The sequence below is a fragment of the Artemia sp. Qi Xiang Cuo genome, chromosome 18 (genome assembly GCF_049724085.1).
Source record: "Artemia sp. Qi Xiang Cuo chromosome 18, ASM4972408v1, whole genome shotgun sequence".
Classification (NCBI taxonomy): domain Eukaryota; kingdom Metazoa; phylum Arthropoda; class Branchiopoda; order Anostraca; family Artemiidae; genus Artemia; species Artemia sp. Qi Xiang Cuo.
Genome location: NC_142811.1, coordinates 57084120 through 57104397, shown reverse-complemented (window position 1 = coordinate 57104397; position 20278 = coordinate 57084120). Strand labels below are relative to the sequence as shown.

Below are 20278 nucleotides of genomic sequence, written 5' to 3'. Positions count from 1 at the left end.
CACAGATATTCTCAAGCCTATTACCTCCGACTCATTGTATATTCATTTTTACAAATATTATGCTACTACGGGGAGGCAACCCATTGTAGATAAATTAGCTAGGAAGAGGTTTTTCATCCCAAAGACGTCCAACAAAACATACCAATCCCAGAAGAATTGACCATAAATCAGAATCCAGTGCGAATGCTGTGTCGTTTACTAGGCTATAATTTCCTCGAGGGGCGCCACTCCTCAAGTGGGAAAAGAGTTGACCGCAAGGTCCCCAGTCTTGCAGGTACCCCGAAAAGGTCGAGGCAACCCTTTTCAGAGGCCGTTGTCCATAGATCTGGATCTTACGCCCTGCCACAGTTGTCCTCCTATAGAGGATCCTCCCGCGATGGTGTTCTGCATCACCATGCAATTTAACCCATTACTGGGAGAAGGTTTGCAACTCATGGGACTTATGGACAAACCAGTGGGTCCTTTTGAGCGTACATTTGAGGGGCCTTCTTCCTCCTCCGCCTGTATTTATGACTCCGGGCGAGGGTGTCCAAGATTCTATTATGGACCCCCAGGGACAAGGTCCCCCTTTGGTCCGTGCCTCCTTTGGAGGTACCCAAACACGCAAACTACTTATAAATATATATAACTCACTGAATATATAAGTTATATACAGAAATATAGAACTCACTGAAATATTTAACCTACTACTTATAAATATATATAACTCACTGAATATTTAAGTTATATACAGAAATATAGAACTCACTGACATATTTAACCTACTACTTATAAATATATATAACTCACTGACTATATAAGTTATATACAGAAATATATAACTTATATATAATGATATTAATTGTTGAAAGATCCATCAGTTCAAGATTTTTTTTTCACTGTAATTTTTATTTTCATTTTCAATGCTGTAAGAATTGGAGAAGAATAAATTTGAAATATACGAATAATTCGTTTTCAGTGAAGCACCAATTACCCAGAAGGCTTTAGGTTTTTACAGTTAAAAAAGGGGGCAGTATCCAAATTTTGCTTGTAGTGAAACTATATTTGTCTTGAACAATCTTGAAAAGAAATAATAAATTAAACTGAACATTTGATGCAAAATGATATTAATTGCTAAAAGCTCATCAGTTCAAAATTTTACTTTAATTTTAACATTGATTTTCAAAATTAAGTACAAAAAAAAAAACATTTTTAATATAATTCGTTTACAGTGAAGCGCCGACGACGCAGTAGGTTATAGACTTCTGCATTGAGACGATACCCACACACTTGCCTGTAGTTATTTTTATTCGAGTCAAAATGTATTTGCGTATTAACTTTAAGTTTGACTCGTTTTAATATTTATTTATTCATTTACATTAATATATATTGTATGTTTGTTCGCATTGATTGTTTATTTAATTTCTCTTCGTTTTAAGTTTCATTTATACTTTAATAGCAAAATATTTGTTTTCATTTTAAGCCTGATTTTCATATTCAACCTAAGCATTACTCGCTTTAAGATCTATTTATTCATTTATATTACTACTTCTTTTATGTTTTTTTGCTATTATTATTTATTTAATTTCTTTTCGTTTTGGGTTTCATTTATTCTTTAATAGTAATTTCTGGTCGTTTTGAGTTTGAATTTTAACAGGTATTTGTATCTCCTGAGCTTAAGTTTAAAATGGCTTTTACTTTTCTTTGAAAAAATTATTTTTCGGAAAGTTTTTTTTTTTTTTATTAATTTTCGTTCGTTTTTCATTGCAAGAAGTTTCAAGCTTTTAAGGCATGGGGGGGGGGGGTTCTTACTGTCTGGTTATTCTTGACTTTAAAATACGGATCTAGAACTTTCAATTTTAATCGAATGAGGCTTTTTTCAAAGTCTTTACGATTACCTCTTTGATAAAAACCTTATATATGAACAATATATGAATGGATTGAAAGAATAGCTCCAATAAGGGGGTTTAGACCATTTCACTTGCTGACACAAAGGGATCACGACTGTTTGGAATTAACCTTAATAAGAATTTGTGTGCCAAAGCAATTTTGCAACTATCACAGAGTATGTATTTTAACCTTATAATTGGATAATTATAATAGATTTCCTATGTGTTCTTCCCATACAAAACACCTTCCCATAAGTTATAAACCCCCCTTAATAAGTTATGCCCCAGGGTACAACTTACAACGCCTACCCCTGGGCCCTGGTGGGCTGTGTCGACACCGGAGTTTTTTGTTATCAGAAATTTGAACTATTTTAACAAAATGTCTATCTCAAAATTTTTATCTCATGCATTTAGGGCGTGGAGGAGGGAGAGGGGCTAGTTGCCCTTCAATCTCTTTTGACTCTTAAAAAGTGAACAAGAACTTTCAATTTTCAATCTAATGAGCCCTCTCTAAAGTTTATACGAGCATCCCTTCCATAAAAAATAATATGAAGGATTTGGAGAATCCTTAAATTGCAACCCTTACCCTGAGGGCTTTGGGGGAGTTGTAATCGTCAAAAACCTAATTTCTAGAACTTAAAACTACGTTCAATAAAATGGCTGTCTTAAAATTTTGATTGGATGTGTTTTGGGAAAAGGTGGGCGTGAGAGGGGGGTTAGTTGCCCTCAAATCACTTTCGAATATTTCAAAGGGCACTAGCCCTCGGAATTTCCAATCGAATGAGCCTTTTTTGAAGTTTCTACGACACCGCCTTCTATAAAAACCTTATATGCCCTCATGGCATAACTTAAAACCCTTGCCCTGAGGGTTGTGGGGGATTGTCCTCCTCTAAAAAATATTTTCTATCTGGAAATCAACTACGCTGAACAAAATGGCTATCTCAAAATTTTTATTGGATGTGTTTGGGGGAATGAGGGGCATGGCGGGGGGAGAGGGCTAGTTTCCCGCCTATCATTTTCGACTATTAAAAAGGGCACTAGAACTCTCGATTTCCAATCGAATGAGCCCCTTTTGTAGTTTCTACGACGACCCCTCCCATATGAAGTGTTGCTGGGGAAAAAAAAATAAATAATAAAATATTGGAGCCGTATGGTCTTTACTATAGGCAACGCTACAGCGTTGCCTCTTAAAGATCGATGTGGGTATAATGTGTTATTTTTTTGTTGTTTTTGTTGTTTAGACCAGGGCACTTTGTATCGAAGGAGTTGTCGTAAGAACTACGAAAAGGGCTCATTCGATTGAAAATAGAAAGGGCTGAAAATAGAAAGGGCTGGCGAAAGTGATTAGAGGAAAACTAATCCCCCTCCCACGCCCACCCTCCCATTTGACTTTATGTGTAAAAACTAAATGTTTCCATAAGATTAAATCAAAATGCACTGTGTTAATGCTAATTCCCAATAAGGCATCTCAGCAGTATCCCAAGAACGACTGAGGGTTTTATGTTCAAACTTTTGGGGCTGCTTCTGGTCTTAAGATTTAACCAAATCAAAATAGCGTAAGTGTATCCAACCAATCAAAGAAAGTAAACAGATTTCTTTGCGAATGGTATCAAGTTTTCCATTTCAGGTCAACTAGACGAGGTATGAAACTAATTAAACACTTCTATTTGTGTTCAGATTTTTAAGAGGGTGTATGTTGTTAAAAATTGCTGAAATTTTTTCTCCAGCATACAAATAGCAGGCCAGACTATAAATCCTTAAAAAAACGAAAAGATTTAAAGTTTTATTTTCTTTTTCTCTGAAAAGACTATGTTATCATAAAACGAACAGAAATTAATTAAAAAAAAACTTTTTCACAAAATAATCTCTTCAAAAAAATTGAAGGAATTCTATTAAACAAAATATAAGTAAAAATAAAATCAAATAATCTACCAAGCGTGAAACTACCACAAATCAGCATTGATAAATAAATGTAACCCAAAAAGAACAGAAATTACAATAAATAACCGAGTCAAACTCAAAACGAGCAGAAAGTAACATAAGTTGTGTAACCAGCAGAAGATGAGCGACCTATGACGATGTTATTGTCTTTCCAAAAGGGAAGACAATAACTTGTCTTTTTGAAAGAGTTGCAAAACGTCAGAGGCAGTGCTTTAGCGTTGCCTATAATAAAGGTCATACGGCTTCAGTGTTTTATTTTTATTATTTATTATTTATTTTCTTTCCCAGGGGCTCTTCATATGGATGGGGTCGTCGTAAGAACTTAATAGGGGGCTCATTCGATTGGAAATCAAGAGTTCCAGCACTCTTTTTAAGAGTCAAAAGTGATTGGAAGGCAACGAACACCCCTTCGACGCCCCATTTCCCCAAACAAATCCAATCAAAATTTTGAGATAGCCATTTTGTTCTACGTAGTTGATTTTCAGAAATTATGTTTTTGAGGAGCACACTCCCCCATATCAAACGGCAGATAGCCTCCCCCCGCACTACATTTATTTTTTCCCAGAGGCAATTCATATAGAAGGGGTCGTCGTATAAACTTCAAAGGGGGCAAACTTTTTTCACTTTGATATTCTTACTTTGATACCAGTTTTGACACTTTGATGAAGATTTGATTTTTTTTTTAAGTTCGATTTTTAAATAAGAAATTTTTAAAAACTTGAAACTTTTTGCAATCAAAAACGAAGAAAGATTAATTAAACAAAACTTTTCGAAAAGTTAAAGAATAAATGAAACCCAAAACGAACAGAAATTAAATAAACAATCATAGCAAAAAACATACAACAAGTAATAATATAAATGAATAAATAGATCCTAAAGCGAGTAATGCCTAATTTGAATATGAAAATCAAGCTGAAAACGAAAAAAAAATATTTTGCTTTTAAAGTATAAATGAAACTTAAAACGAAAAGAAATTAAATAAACAAACAATGCAAACAAACATACAATAGATATTAATGTAAATGCGTAAATAAATCTTAAAACGAGTGAAACTTAAATTGAATATGCAAATCAAGCTTGAAACGAACAAAAATCACTACAAAAAAGAGTTTGGGTATCGCCTCCTTCTCTCACTGTATAAGTCTAAAACCTACTGCTGCATTGGCGCTTTACTGAAAACTATACGCAGTCTTGAACAGTCTTGAAAATATAAACAACATCAAATTGAATATTTGATATATAATGATATTAGTTGTTGAAAGATCCATCAGAAGAATTTATTTCACTCTAATTCTATTTTTATTTTCAATGCTGTAAGAACTGGAAAATATGTATTATAATTCGTTTTCAGTGAAGCGCCAATGACGCAGTAGGCTTTTGGCTTTTATTAACAGTTAAGGAAGGGGGCAGTATCCAAACTCTTGTTTGTAGTGAAACTATATTTGTCTTGAACAGCTTTAGAAATAACTAATAAATTAAACTTAATAGTTGATGTATAATGATTTTAATTGCTAAAAGCTCATCAGTTCAAAATTTTACTATATTTTAAATATTTATTTTCAATATTAAGTACAAAAGAAAATATTTGTTTTAAAATTGGTTTCCAGTAAAGCGCCAATGAAACAGTAGGTTTTAGACTTCTTGGGAGGGAGTAAAGAGGGAGGATTTGAATAGATTACGACGGAGGAGGAGCGTACGTAGCTGTGCTAGCTTTAGGCTGGCTGGCACTGTAGTGAGTTGTTAGTAGTAGTAGTTGTAGTAGTTGTTTTTCTATATCGCGATAAGGTTGGAGACTAAGTCAATCAGAAAATTGCTCTTTGATTTTTAAACTATTTCGAGCAAAATGGCTATCTAAAAATTTTGATCAGATGCAATTGGGGAAAACGGGCCATGGGGGGGGGGGGGCTAGTTGCCCTACGATCACTTTTGACTCTTAAAAGGGCACTAGAAATTCTGATTACAATTGAATGAGCCCCCTGTGAATTTTATACTACCATCCTTTCCAAAAAAATCTTATATGCCCCCATGGCATAATTTACAGCACTTGCCCCCAAGTTCTGCTGGGCTGTGTTATCCCTGAAGTCTTTGTTGTATAATATTTGGTCTATTCTGAACAAAATGGCTGTATAAAAGTTGATCGGACAGATTTGGGGAAAAGAGGGTTGAGAGGAGGGGGGGCTAGTTGCCATCGGATCACTTTTTACTCTTAAAAAAGGAATTAGAACTTCCAATTTGTGATCATTTGAGTTCCCTCCGAGGTTAACCCTTTCTTCCGTAAAATCATTATATGTCCCCAGGGCATAATTTACAACCATTCCCCCGGGCATTAGGGGGGGGGGTATGTTGACCCCGAAGTTTTTGTTATCTGATTGTTGGATTATTTCAAACAAAAGGGCAGTCTCATAATTTTGATCGGATGCATTTGGGGAAAAGAGGGTGTGTGTGAGGGAGGGGTAGATACCCTCCAATCCCGTTTGACTCGTAAAAAGGTAACTAGAACTTTCAATTTCCAATCAGATGAGCCACCTCTATAGTTTATAAGACCTCTCACTATATAAAAACCTTACATGCCCCCGAGGCATAACTTAAAACACTTGCCCCTGGGCTCTGGGGGCTTGTGTCGATCCCAGAGTTTTTATTTTCTGATGTTTGAAGTATTTTTAACACAATTGCTATCTCAAAATTTTCATCGGATGGGTTTGGGGAAAAAAGGAGTGGGGGCTAATTGTCCTTCGATCGCTTTTGATTCTTTAAAAATGAACTAGAAATTTCAATTTCAAATCAAATGAGCCCTGTCTAAAGTTTATAAGAGCATCCTTTCTATAAGAACTCTATATGCTCCCAGGGCATAGCTTACAACGCTTTTCCCCGAGCCCCAGGGGATTGTGTCAACTCCGGAGTTTTTGTTATTTGATGTTTGAACTATTTTTAACAAAACGGCTATCTAAAAATTTTTAAATGATGGGATCGGGGAAAAAAGGACGTGGAGGGGGGAGGTGAGTTGCCCTCCCATCTCTTTTTACTCTGAAAAAGTAAACGAGAACTTTTAGTTTCCAATCGAATGAACCCTCTCTGAAGTTTATACGAGCATACCTTCTATAAGAACCATATATGCCTCCAGGGCATAACTTACGACGCCTGCCCCTGCCCCTCTGCCGACGCCTTTGGTTTATTTTTAACGAAATGGTTATCTCAAAATATTTGTCGGATTTATTTGGGGAAAAAAGGACAGGGGGGGGTTAGTTGCCCTCCGATTACTTTTGACTCCTAAAAAGGGCACGGTAACTCACAATTTGCAATCAAATGAGCCCCTTTTGAAGTTTATAGGATGACCCTTTCCATATGAAGTGCCTCTGGGAACAAATAATAATAAAACAATATAGCCGTATGGCCTTTATTTTAGGCAAAGCTATAGCGTTGCCTCTTATCACTTTCTAGCTAAGAGATACAAAGGGTGGCTAAAAAGCCAAAGTCCAGCAAGCCCCCATCAGAAGACCCGATTGCGGCTGAGATGATTAGATGCTCTATATCTACGTGCATAACTGTGTGGATAACGCTCTTTGTGATAACCTGGAGAAAGGAAGGATTTTTTAAAGAGCGGACGTAAAGCACACTCGTAAAAATATTCATAAAAAGTGTTGCTGCAAAGTACAAAAACTTGAGAAGCATCAGCCTAGTATCAATACCTGGAAGAACTATTAGCAACTATTATCCTTGATAGGATTCAATAAATGACCACTAAATCACCCTCTCTGGGAGGAACAGTATGGATTCCAGCAAAATAGCTCGTACGATAACACTGTCTATAAAAAACCTTATATGCCCCCAGAGCATAATTACAACCCTTGCCCTGAGGGCTGTGGGGGAAGTGTCATCCTCAAAAACATAATTTCCGGACGTTTTAACTACGTCGAAGAAAATGGCAATCTCAAAAACTTGATTGGATGTGTTTGGGGAAATGGTGGGTGTGAGAGGGGTGTTAGTTATCCTCCAATCACTTTTGACTATTAAATAGGGCAAAAACCCTTCTGATTTCCAATTGAATGATCCCTTTTTGAAGATTCTACAACATCACTATCTATTAAAACCTTATATGCCCAAGGGTATAATTTACAACCCTTGCCCCGAGGGCTCGGAGGGGGTTATCATCCTCAAAGACCTAATTTCTAAAACTTTAACTACGTTGAACAAAATGGTTATCTAAAAATTTAATTGGGTTTGTTAGGGGAAAAGGTGGGCAAGAGAGGGGGGTTAGTTGCCCTCAAATCACTTTCAACTATTAAAAAGGGCACTATTCCTTTGAATTTCAAGTCAAATGAGCCCTTTTTCAAGTTTCTACGGTAAAGCTTTCAATTAAAACCTTATATGCCCCCAGGGTATAAATTACAACCCTTATCCTGAGTGCTGTGGGGGGGGGAGGGTGTCATCCTCAAAGATAGAATTTCCGGACCTTTCAACTACTTTGAACAAAATTACTATCTCAAAATTTTGGCTGGATATGTTTGGATAAATGGTGGGCGTGGAAGGGGTATTGGTTGCCTTCCAGTCACTTTCGACTATTAAAAAAGTCACTAGCAATTTCAATTTCCAATAAAATGAGCCCTTTTTGAAGTTTCTACGACAACACTTTCTATAAAAACCATATATGTCCCCGGGGCAAAACTTCTAACCCTTGCCCTGAGGGCTGTGCGGGGGGGGGGGTATCACCCTCAAAGACCTGATTTCCAGTGCTTTCAACTGCGTTGAACAAAATGGCTATCTCCAAAATTTTTATTGGATGTGTTTGGGGAAACAGTGGGCGTGAGAGGGGGATTAGTTGCCCTCCAATCACTTTCGACTGTTAAATAGGGCACTAGCCCTTTTAATTTCCCATTGAATGAGCTATTTTTGAAGTTTCTACGACAACACCTTCAATAAAAACCTTATATTCCTCAGGGCATAACTTACAACCCTTGCCTATAGGGCTTTGGGGGAGTTTCCTCCTCAAAAACATAAGTTCTATCTGGAAATCAACTACGCTCAACAAAATGGCTATCTCAAAATTTTGATTGGAAGTGTTTGGGGAAATGGTGGGTGATGTAAGGATGTTAGTTGCCTTCCAACCACTTTCGACTATGAAAAAAGGCACTAGCCAATCCGACCTCCATTCGAATGAGCCCTTTTCGAAGTTTTACAACAACTCCCTCGATACGAAGTGCCCTGGTATTGCACTGCCTATGATACTGATTTTAGGTAGTTGTATGCTTAGTGCATTGTTTGATTCTATTTTTGTTCATCTTTGGTTTAGTGGAGTTCTACACTTTTTTGAAAAACTTATTTTGTGGATTTTTTTTTTTTAATTAAGTTCTTCTTGTTTTGTTTTGGCAGTCTTTTTCAGTGAGGAAGACTGAGCCTCGTCTAAAATTAGACAACCGCCCCTCCAATCAAACACTTTAAATGCCCCCTGGGCATTACTTCGATCCTTGCATCTAATTTCTGGGGTTTGTTTCAACCTCAAAAGCCTTGTTATATGATATTTAGACTATTTTGAATAGAATGCCCATCTCAAAATTTCTATACGATACATTTCGGACAATACGATGTGTGTGTGAAGGGAGGATAGCTGCCCTCCGATCACTTTGACTCTTAAAAAGAGTACTAGATCGTCTGATTACCAATTCAATGAGCCCCCTCCGAAGTTTATATGAACATGCTGTCTGCAAACACCTTATATGCCCCCTGGGCAAGGCTTACAACCCTTGGCCTGTGGGCTGGGGGCATTTTTTATGCTCAAAGACATAATTTCCAGACCTTTCAAATACGCTGAACAAAATGGCTATCTCAAATTTTGACTGGAAGTGTCTGGGGTAATTTTGGGCATGGGGGGGGGCAGCATATGCCCTATTGTCACTTTCGACTAATAAAAAAGGCACTAGTACTTTCAATTTCCAATCGAATGAGCCTTTTTTGAAGCTTCTACGACAAACTTCCTATAAGAACCTTATATATCCCAAGGGCATAACCTTACAACCCTTGTCCTGAGGGCTATGGGGAAGGGTTGTCATCCTCAAAGACACAATCTCTAGACCGTTCAACTACGTTGAACAAAATGGCCATATCAAAATGCTTATCATAAGTTTTTGGGGAAATGATGGGCGTGGGTGGGGGGGATTCTCCCTCCGATTACTTTCGGTTATTAAAAAGGGCAATAACCCTCCCAATCTCCAATTAAATGAGCCCTTTTTGGAGTTTTTACGACAACGTTGTCTATAAAAATTTTATATACTCCCAGGACATAACTTACAACCTTAGCCCCAAGGTTTCCGGGGTGGAGGGGGGTTGTCCTACTCAAAGATATAATTTCCCGACCCTTAAAATATGTTCAACAAAATGTTGATCGGAAGTGTTTGGGGAAATGATGGACATGGGGGGGGGGGGATTTGCCCTCCGATCGCTTTTGAAAAAAAAATTCAAAATGTTGATTGAATGTGTTCGGGGGAAAGGTGTGCGTTAGAGGGAGGGTAGTTGCCCTCCAATAGCTTTAGACTATTAAAAAGGGGCACTAGCCCTTTCAATTTCAAATTGAATGAGCCCTTTTTGAATTTTCTACGATAATACTTTCTATAAAAGCCTTGTATGCCCCTAGGGTTTATCTTACAACATCTGCCCTGAGGGTTGTGGGGGGGGGGGTGTCATCCTGAAGGATCTAATTTCCAGACGTTTAGACTACGTTGAGCAAAATGGTTATCTCAAATTTTGATTGGATGTAATTGGGGAAATGGTGGGCGTGAGAGGGGGTTATCTGCCCTTCAATCACTTTCGACTATTCAAAACATTACTAGCCCTTTCAATCTCCAATAGAATAAGCCATCTTTGAAGTTTCTACAACAACGCTTTCTTAAAAAATCTGTATGGCCCCAGGGAATAACTAAAACCCTTGCGCTAGGGGTGTGTGGGGGTTTTTCCTTCTCAAAGACCTAATTTCATAAGCTTTAAACTACGTTAAACAAAATGACTTGACTTACTTCTGACTTCACGCTCTTGCTCAACAGGGTCGCCAGCATAGAGGAAACTGATTGACAGCACTGTCAGTCTTCTCTTAGCAGCCCTATCCAGGGCTAAGGATGGGACCTCGTTAGGGTCGATGTTGCGGTTTAAGAGGTGTTGATTTACAACATCAGCCCATCTGGTGCGTGGCCTTCCTCGAGGATGTTTCCAGACAATCGAAAGATTGGAGTCCAAAATGATCCTTGCAGGGGTAGTTGGTGGGAGGCGGAGTAAGTGGCCATACCATCTTAGAGAACGAGCTTCTATTTGGGTGGAGAGGTTTGCTAACTTGAAAGTCTTCAGGATCTCAGTCTTGCAGATCTCGTCATACCATCTAAAGCCTTCAACTCGACGTAGGTGTCTAGTTTGGATGGCATCGACCTTTCTTAGCTGTATCTGGGTTGTCAACCATGTCTCAGAAGAGTACAGCATGAATCCAAACCGCGAATCCAATTCGCGGTTTGTGGAAGACTGCTCTCAGGAGCCGTCCGAATACCGAGTTTGCCTTGGCTGATCTGGCTGAGATTTTGGCGTCAAGTGTGCCATTTGATGATATAATTGATATGAGATAAGTGAATCGCCTTCCCAAGTCAACAACTTGGCCATTGATCTTAACAGTTAAGGGTGATTCCGATGCAGTCGGCATTATCTTTATTGACATTATTCTATTGGCATTATCTTTATTTTCTTCCAGTTGATTTGCAGCCCAACTCCGGTGGCAGTGAAGGAGAACGTCTTGAGTGCAGACTTAAGTTGGTCGAGATTTTCGCTAAGGACGGTTAAATCGTTGGCAAAGTCAACATCAGACAAAGTCCTCCAGGATAAAATATTCCAAAATGGTAGGCACGGTGTGTCTCGTTCAAAATGTGGTCGATGACGCAGTTAAAACAGCTTAGGTGCAGCAGTGAATCCTTGCCGTACACCATTTTTGATGGAGAAGGAAGAAGAAAGCTTCGCGTTAACAAGGACAGTGCTTTCTATACTGCTGTAGAGTTCATTATAGAAGCTGACTATTTTTGTTGGCTGGCCCGCAGCTTTCAGGATTAGCCAAAGGGACCGTCTGTCAACAGTGTCAAAGGCAGAACGAAAGTCAATGAAAGCTATGTAAGCTTTTTTGTTGAATTCCAGGGTATTCTCAATGATCTCTCTGACCGCATGAGTCTGTGAAGTTGTCGATCTTCCTGGCATGAATCTGGCTTGTTGGGGGCGACGCAAAGCATGTGGGAATGTTATTGCACGTTTTGTTAGGAGCATTGCCAACAGCTTTCCAGGAACAGAGATTAAGGTGATACCACGGTAGTTGCTGCAATCCGTCTTGTTGCCCTTGCGCTTAAACACTGGCATGATGATTCCTTTTTTCCAGTCTTATGATATAACTTCAGTGCGCCAGATTACGCTGAGCACCATCTGCAGCCAAAGTATCAATGCAGGACCGCCCGTAGTAAGTAGCTCTGAAGCGATGCTACAGGAGCCAGCTGCTTTATTGTTTTGAGTTTCCTTACGGCCAATTTAATCTCCTCAGGAGAAAATTCGGCGCCGTCGAGGACAGGGGTGGCTTCTGCAGCTGTGACAACAAGCTCTGGGTCAATGCAATCGGGTGGATCTGAGTTTAGCAGCTTATTAAAGTGTTTCTCCCAGAGACCAACACATTGAGACTGATCATATATGGTTTCTTCATTCGCTGCTTTCAGGCTTGTGGTCGTTATGGCATGTTGATTAGACAGCTCGTGCAGGATCTTGAATATTGCGCCTATGTCTATTTTTTGGGCTGTTTGCTCGAGCTCAGCGGCTTTGCCCGCAATGAAGTATTTCTTGTCATTGTGAAGCAAGGAGTTACGTTGTTTGTTTAGCTGTCTGTAGAGTGCCATATCTCCTCGTAATCTCGCTCGGCGTCTCCACTCAATAACTTCAAACTTTTGGTTGCTAATCCATTCTTTCTTCTTTCGTGGCTTTGAACCAACAACTTCTGTATCTGCTCTGAGAACATTGTCTTGAAAGTGGTTCATGCTGAATCCCTTTCTGAACACTGGTGGAGAGCCTCGAAGTGGTTAGAGACTTCAACCAAATACTGCTTATGAACCGAGGGATCTTCTTCAGTTGAGAGATGTCTATCTTTTTGTTGGACGAGGGGCTACCCTTATTGGCCCTGAGCCGGAGTTAGATCCTTGCAGAGACAAGACAATGGTCGGCATCTCTGTATGAGCGGCAGTTCTGGACAGACAAAAGTCAGCGTCGTTGAAACGTTATGTGTTCAAAAATATTTTTTGTCAGGCCATCATTGCTGTACCATGTGTACTTTGCAATGTCTTTTCTCACAAGCCAAGTATTTGCGGCTGACAGAGAGTGGGTGATGCAGCAATTTACCAGCCGCTCACCATTATCATTCAGAGCATCAACTGTCACAGGTCCAACAGCAGCATCGTACAGACCGGATATGTTAGCTTGACCGGCGTTAAAATCTCCTAGGACTATGAGGTAGACGTGTGGAGGTACGAAGGAGAGCTAGGAGGACAGTACCGCATAGAAGTCATCCTTATCTTCATCTTGGCCCTCGTTTGTCGGTGCATAGCAGGTCAAAAACAGTTATCTTCCTGTGCTTGCCGTCGATTATTACTCTCAGTAGACGTGGTGAGATAGGTGTAAATGACAATAGGTCTTTCCGAGCAAGGTCGTTGAGAGCAAGGCCGACTCCCACTCTTCTTTGGGGTCCACCAGACCAAAGCAGTGTCCGTCCTTCTCCAATGTCTTCTTCACCGCTTCCCGTAAGGTGAGTTTCTGTTTAGTTCAATTTGGAAGCTCTGGGGACCAGAAAATTTCAAAGGCAGAATTTAATAATGCCTCTTCCTTCTTTTTTTTTCTTCTTCTAATTCACAGCAGGCGGCCTTAAATGTACACAACCATCCTTGTAATTTGGCTCATTATTCGCACTGTCGTCTATCCCGTAATCATTTCTATACTCATTGACAACGATGTTGTTTTGAAAAAACTTCTTTCAAATCCTGATTCATTAAAATATGTCCATGATAAGTAAAAAAAAGATTTCGAATGTACTATTCCTCTACAATTATGTAAGTATTAAAAATTTTTCTTCTGGAACTGCTGTTGATTACCATCATTATTCTTCATAATAGTCAGGGTTACATATAGCCCTAGCCATAAGGTAGACCAAGGCCTGAACAATTGCTTCTGAACACTGTTTTTGATTTTTTGGCTATCTTGGAAAGGGGTTAGGTCAGAAAAATGAGGTAAAATTCTACTTTAGCTACTTTTGGCTGTCTTGGAAAGGGGTAGGTTAAGAAAATGAAACTTTCAGGGATAGGTTTACAGGCTAAAGTATAGGTCAATATACACTAAATCATGTCATCGAGTTAGGAATAAAGTGAATACACTATTCGATGCCTTTTTTATGCTTATTAGGAATAAAATAAGCATTTCTATCGGAAATGTATTTCAGCCCCCCTCCCCCTAGGCCCTATATAGGATGGCCCTAAAATAACCCTGCATGGGCCTATATAGGGGGGGGGCGTAAAGTCATTTCCGATAGAAAATATTATTATAGGCTATTTGTAATCAGCATAAAAAAAGGCATTGAATTTTTAATTCAATTTTTATCTAAATCAATAATATGATTTGGTAGATATTGACCAAAGTATGTCCTGGGAAGGTATTTTGAAGTACCTACCTCCACTATTTCTTGGTAAATTTTCTACCAAATCATATTATTGAGTTAGGAATAAAGTGAATACACCATTTGATGCCTTTTTTTATGCTGATTACAAATATAATAGGCCCTAATCATTTCTATCAGAAATGAATTTCACCCCCCCCCCCGATATATGCCAATTCAGGGTTAGGTTAGGTTGTAGAAATATATACCCTGAATTGGCATATATAGGCCTAGGGGGGGGGGGCTGAAATTCATTTCCAATAGAAATGATTATTATATTTGTAATCAGCATAAAAAAAGACATCAAATGGTATATTCACTTTATGCGTAAGTCAATAATATGATTTGGTAGAAATTTACCTACTTCTCTCTTTAGATGATCCTGAAATTTGCCTTATTGACAGGTCTATGCCTATTGAAATTTTGACAAAACAACATTTTAACTTAATTTTTAGTTTCTTTTTCTCTGGCTTTAGTTCTGAAAAATCCAATTCCTGTTATTTGAGTAGAATTTAAGCCATATCACTGGTTTGTTTGTTTTTTTTTCAAAATTTAGGAAATGTATTTGCATATCTTTAAAACCTTATTAATTAGGATTGAGCAAAGTTGTGAAGCTGAAAACAATTTTGTTGTTCTTTATTTAAGCAGAAGATCTATTTTGCAGGCTCACACTTTTATAACACATGTTAAACTAAATCAAAAGACACTATGTCCATCCATGTTTTTCATAAATATATTAAAATATCTTAGGAACAGAAAAAGGTATTAATTTGACACTTCAAGACCTACTGAAGGAGTTTTATAACCAAATATGGATGTTAAAATGGTCTACCTGCAATATATCTGGCATGGCTAAGGGCTTGAAGGTGAGAGTATTAGGTGCTATTGCAGTGTATATTGAACAAAATCAAAATGCACTCTATGCATGCAGCTTGTCAAAAGGGCAGAACAATATAAGTAAAGAACTGCCTAAGTAAAGAACAATGTTGGCACAATGTATTATTTATTATTTGTTTTTCCTTTAGACCAGGGTACTTTGTATTGAAGGAGTTGTTGTGGAAACTTTGAAAAGGGCTCATTCAATTGGAAGTTGGAATGGCTACTTAGTTAGTGCTATTGTGCTGCCTCTGATAAAAGATACACTGCAAACAAAATCAGTGTCAAACTGTCATAGATAGTCAATAGAAAAGTCTTCATGAATCAATTTTTAGAAAATATTAGCATCCAACTGTAACTTAGACAGCAAAGTAAAGAAATCTCCCATGTTCATTTTTCTACTAAAGACATCTGATCAAAATTTTGAGACAGCCATTTTGTTCAGCATAGTTGATTTCCAGATATAGATTATGTTTTTGAGGAGGACACTCCCCCACAGCCCTCAGGACAAGGGCTGTAAGTAATAACCTGGGGGCATATAAGGTTTTTATAGAAAGTGTTGTCGTAGAAACTTCAAAAAAGGCTTATTTGATTATAAATTCAAAGGGCTAGTGCCCTTTTTAATAGTCAAAAGTGATTAGAGGGCAACTAACCCCTCTGTCATGCCCACCTTTTCCCCAAACACATCCAATCAAAATTTTGAGATAGCCATTTTGTTCAACATAGTTTTAAGTTCTGGAAACTAGTCTTTGAGGATGACAAACCCCCCACAGCCCTCAGAGCAAGGGCTGTAAGTTATGCCCTGGGGGCATATAAGATTTTTATAGAAAGCATTGTTGTAGAAACTTTAAAAAGGGCTCATTCAATTAGAAATTGAAATGGCTAGTACCCTTTTTAATAGTCAAAAGTGATTGGAGGGCAACTAACACCCCTTCCACATCCGCCATTTCCCCAAACACTGCCAGTCTTTATTTTGAGATAGCTATTTTGTTCAATGCAGTTGCAAGGTCTGGAAATTATATTTTTGAGCAGGACATTCCCTCCACAGTCTTCCAGGCAAGGGTTGTAAGTTATGCCCTGGGGGCATATAAGGTTTTTATAGAAAGTGTTGTCATAAAAACTGGAAAAAGGGCTCATTTGATTGGAAATTCAAAGGGCTAGTGCCCTTTTTCATAATCGAAAGTAATTGCAGGGCAACTAACCCCCCTCTCATACCCATCATTTCCCCAAACATATCCAATCAAAATTTTAAGATAGCCATTTTGTTCAACATAGATGAAAGTTCTGGAAATTAAGTTTTGAGGATGATAACCTTCCCCCCCCCCCCACAGCCTTCAAGGCAATGGTTGCAGGGTATGCCCTGGGGGCATATAAGTTTTTTTTTTATTGAAGATGTTGTCATAGAAACTTCAAAAAAGAGCTCATTCAATCAGAAATTTAAAGGGCTAGTGCCCTTTTTAATAGGCTAGTTGAAACTGATTGGAGGGCAACTAACCCCCCTCTCATGCCCACCATTTCCCCAAACACATCCAATAAAAACTTTGAGATAGCCATTTTTTTCGCCATATTTGAAAGTTCTGGATATTATGTCTTTGAGGATGATACCTCCTCCACCCCTCAGGGCAAGGGTTGTAAGTTATGCCCTGGGGGTATGTAAGGTTTTTATAGAGACTGCTGTCATAGAAATTTCGAAGACTTCGAAACTTTGAAGGGCTAGTGCCTTTTTCAATAGTCAAAAGTGATTGGAGGAAAACTAACACCCCTCCCACACCCATTATTCCCCCAAAAACATCCAATAAAACTTTTGAGATAGCCATTTTGTTCAATTTAGTTGAAAATTCTGGAAATTATGTATTTGGCGATGTCATTTTCCCCACAGCCCTCAGTGCAAGGGTTGTAAGTTATGCCCTGGGGGTATATAAGGTTTTATAGAAAGTGATATTAGAGAAACTTTAAAAAGTGCTTATTTGATTGGAAATTGAAAGTACTATTGCCCTATTTGATAGTCGAAAGTGATTGGAGGGTAACTAATGCTCCTCTCATGCACCCACCATTTCCCCAAACACATCAAATCAAAATTGTGAGATAGAAATTTTGTTCAACATAGTTGAAAGTTCTTGAAATTAGGTCTTTGCCAGCGTTATTGTAGAAGCTTCAAGAAGGATTCATTCAATTGGGAATTGAGAGGGCTAGTGCCCTTATTAATAGTTAAAAGTGATTGGAGGGCAAATGCCCTCCCCCATACCCATCATTTCCCCAACCACTCCAGATCAACATATTGATATAGCAATTCTGTTGAACATAGTTGAAGGGTCCAGAAATTATGTTTTTGAGTATTACAACCTTCACAGCCCTCAGGGCTAACGTTGTTAGTTAAGCCCTGGGGGCATATAATGTCATATAGAAAGTGTTGTTGTCATAAAAACTTCAAAAAGGGCTCATTTGATTGTAAATTGAGAGGACTAGTGCCTTTTTTATTAGTCAAAACTGATGAGAGGGCAAATGTCTCCCTCCATGCCCATCATTTCCCCAAACACTTCCAATCAAAATTTTGATATAGCCATTTTGTTAAGCCTATTAAAAAGGTCTGGAAATTGTTTCTTTGAGGATAACAAATCCCCCCAGCCCTCAGGGCAAGGGTTGTAAGTTTTGCACTGGGGACATATAGTTTTTTTTATAAGTATGATCATATAAAATTCAAAGGGGTCTAATTGGATTGTAAATTGGACGCTCTAGTGCTCTTTTTAAGAGTCAAAGTGATCAGAGGGCAGCTACCCTCTCCTCCCTACACACACGTCATATTGTCCTAAAATATGTAATAAAAATTTGAGATAGCCATTCTATTCAAAATAGTCTAAATATAACATAACAAGGCTTTTGGGGTTGAAACAAACTCCAGAGATTAAGGGCAAGAGTTGTAAATTATGCCCTGGGGATATTAAAGGTTTTTATAGAAGGGATGGTTGTTTAACTTCAGAAGAGGATCAGTCTTTCTCTTTAAAAAAGACTATGTCAATAAAAAACGAACAGAAATTAATCAAAAAAACTTTTTCCACAAAATTAGTTTTTCAAAAAAAAGTAAAGAGTTTCATTAAACCAAAAATGAACAAAAATAGAACCAAATAATCTAACAAGCATACAGCTATCACAACTCAGCATCAACAAATAAATGAAACCCAAAACAAGTAGCTTAAAAGCCAGAATATAATTTATACTGTACTGAAAAAAATTCTTTTAAATGTTTTCACTTTTATAACTTTAAGAAATCAAAAAATTAATTAAGATTTTAAACAATAAATATCAGCATAAGAATTATAAACTGACACTGCACATTTTTTTCAGTGAATTCATTTGAAGTTTTTTCAGTAAAGTACATATTATATTGCTGATTTTAGAAAGCATAGGGTTTAGAACCCTACTCAGATTAATTTCTTTTCGTGTTGATAATTTCTGTTGGTTTTGGGTTTCATTTATTTATTGATAATAATTTGTGGTAGTTGTATGCTTGGTAGATTATTTCAAGGCTGTATCCAGGGGGGGGGAGGGTTACCCGGTTTGACCCCCCCCCCCCTAAATTCTTGACCGAGTTGAAAATTAGTAAAACCTAGGTAACAATCAGTAAAATTAGTCGAAAACTGAGTCAAAAATTAGTAACCCCCCCCCCCGAAAAAGTAAAAAATTAGCTAACCCCCCCCCCCCAAAAAAAAAATCCTGGATCTGCCCTTAGATTATTTGACTCTATTTTTGTTCATTTTTGGTTTAATGGAGTTCTATCCTTTTTTTTTTTTTAAACTTTTTTTGTGCAAAAAGTTTTTTTGATTAACCTTTATAAAGAGCTGAAATCAGTTTTCTAGCTCTCAGCTGCAATAATTGACTCATCTTTTCAGGGACAAAAGGTGGCGTTTCGTCGATGTTTTTCCGTTTCTACAGGAAGTCGTCAATTTGACTATTCAACCGACCCAATTGATCCCTCAGAGCCAACGTTTGATAAAATTTTGATCGCCAATAGAGGTGAAATAGCATGCCGAGTGATAAAAACAGCAAAACGAATGGGTATCAAGACTGTGGCTGTTCATTCCATTGTTGACTCATCAGCGGTATTTCTTCTGCTTCTTCTTAAGCTACGGACATTGATAAATTGTTAAGTTGTAATAGAAAATGGTGGGCAAGATCCCCAAAAAATATGTGTACTGGGAAATAAAAATTAGAAATAACATTTAGAGTCTGACAATCTTAATAACAGATGAATAATCTGAATAAGTGGTACAAGTATTTGTTGTAAGTATAAAAAGAAATTTGTATACAGCTCACTAAAAGCTGACCTTGAAAGTGTTTTCTACTAAACGGAATAGAATTTGAAACACAAAAATGAATACATAGATGAAACGAAATAATAAGTGAAGTAGAATTCAAAAAGAATTATTTTAAGAATTATGGGCTGGGATTATGTACTGAGTTAAACTTTATTAATGCTAAACCAAACTTTAACCAAATACTTACGTTTCATGATTCAGAATAGTATAATACAATTAATACAAATACAAATTAATTGTATTGCTCTATAGTATTATTTTTACTATTGTAAATGCAAAATATTTAATTTTGATATATTTTTCTGAAGTTACATAGCAATTAAATAGATTAAACAAAATAATGAAATAGATTTTGATTATATGCAACTATCCCATTCAATCCATTTCCAAAGGTATACTTACATAGCAGTTGTCTACAGTTAATTAAAGGTAATGTTTCTTATGCTTTTACGAGGCTTCAAGTACCAAGGGCAGTGAAAACGGAACCTGTTTATTTGAACTGAATAAGTGGAAACCGTTACAACAGTATACATTGAAAAAATCTTAGGAAAAATCAAGACTCCAATTTTTAATGAAAATGACCTCTA

The 20278-nt window shown here is 37.6% G+C and overlaps 2 protein-coding genes across 2 annotated transcripts in view; one reads left to right on the top strand and one right to left on the bottom strand.

Annotated features, from left to right (window-relative positions):
- Positions 1-10790: 10790 nt before the first annotated feature.
- LOC148941691 (uncharacterized) lies at positions 10791-11267 on the bottom strand. The gene has a single exon (XM_089104225.1). The coding sequence runs from the start codon at positions 11265-11267 to the stop codon at positions 10791-10793; it is 477 nt and encodes a 158-aa protein (XP_088960351.1).
- Positions 11268-13815: 2548 nt separating this feature from the next.
- LOC148941690 (propionyl-CoA carboxylase alpha chain, mitochondrial-like) overlaps positions 13816-20278 on the top strand; it is a 144975-nt gene continuing 138512 nt past the window's right edge. Inside the window, exons 1-2 of the mRNA XM_089104589.1 lie at positions 13816-13903; positions 19266-19475. Of these exons, the coding sequence (XP_088960715.1) occupies positions 13850-13903; positions 19266-19475 (264 nt within the window). The 5' untranslated portion in view covers positions 13816-13849. The remainder of the gene's footprint in view (positions 13904-19265; positions 19476-20278) is intronic.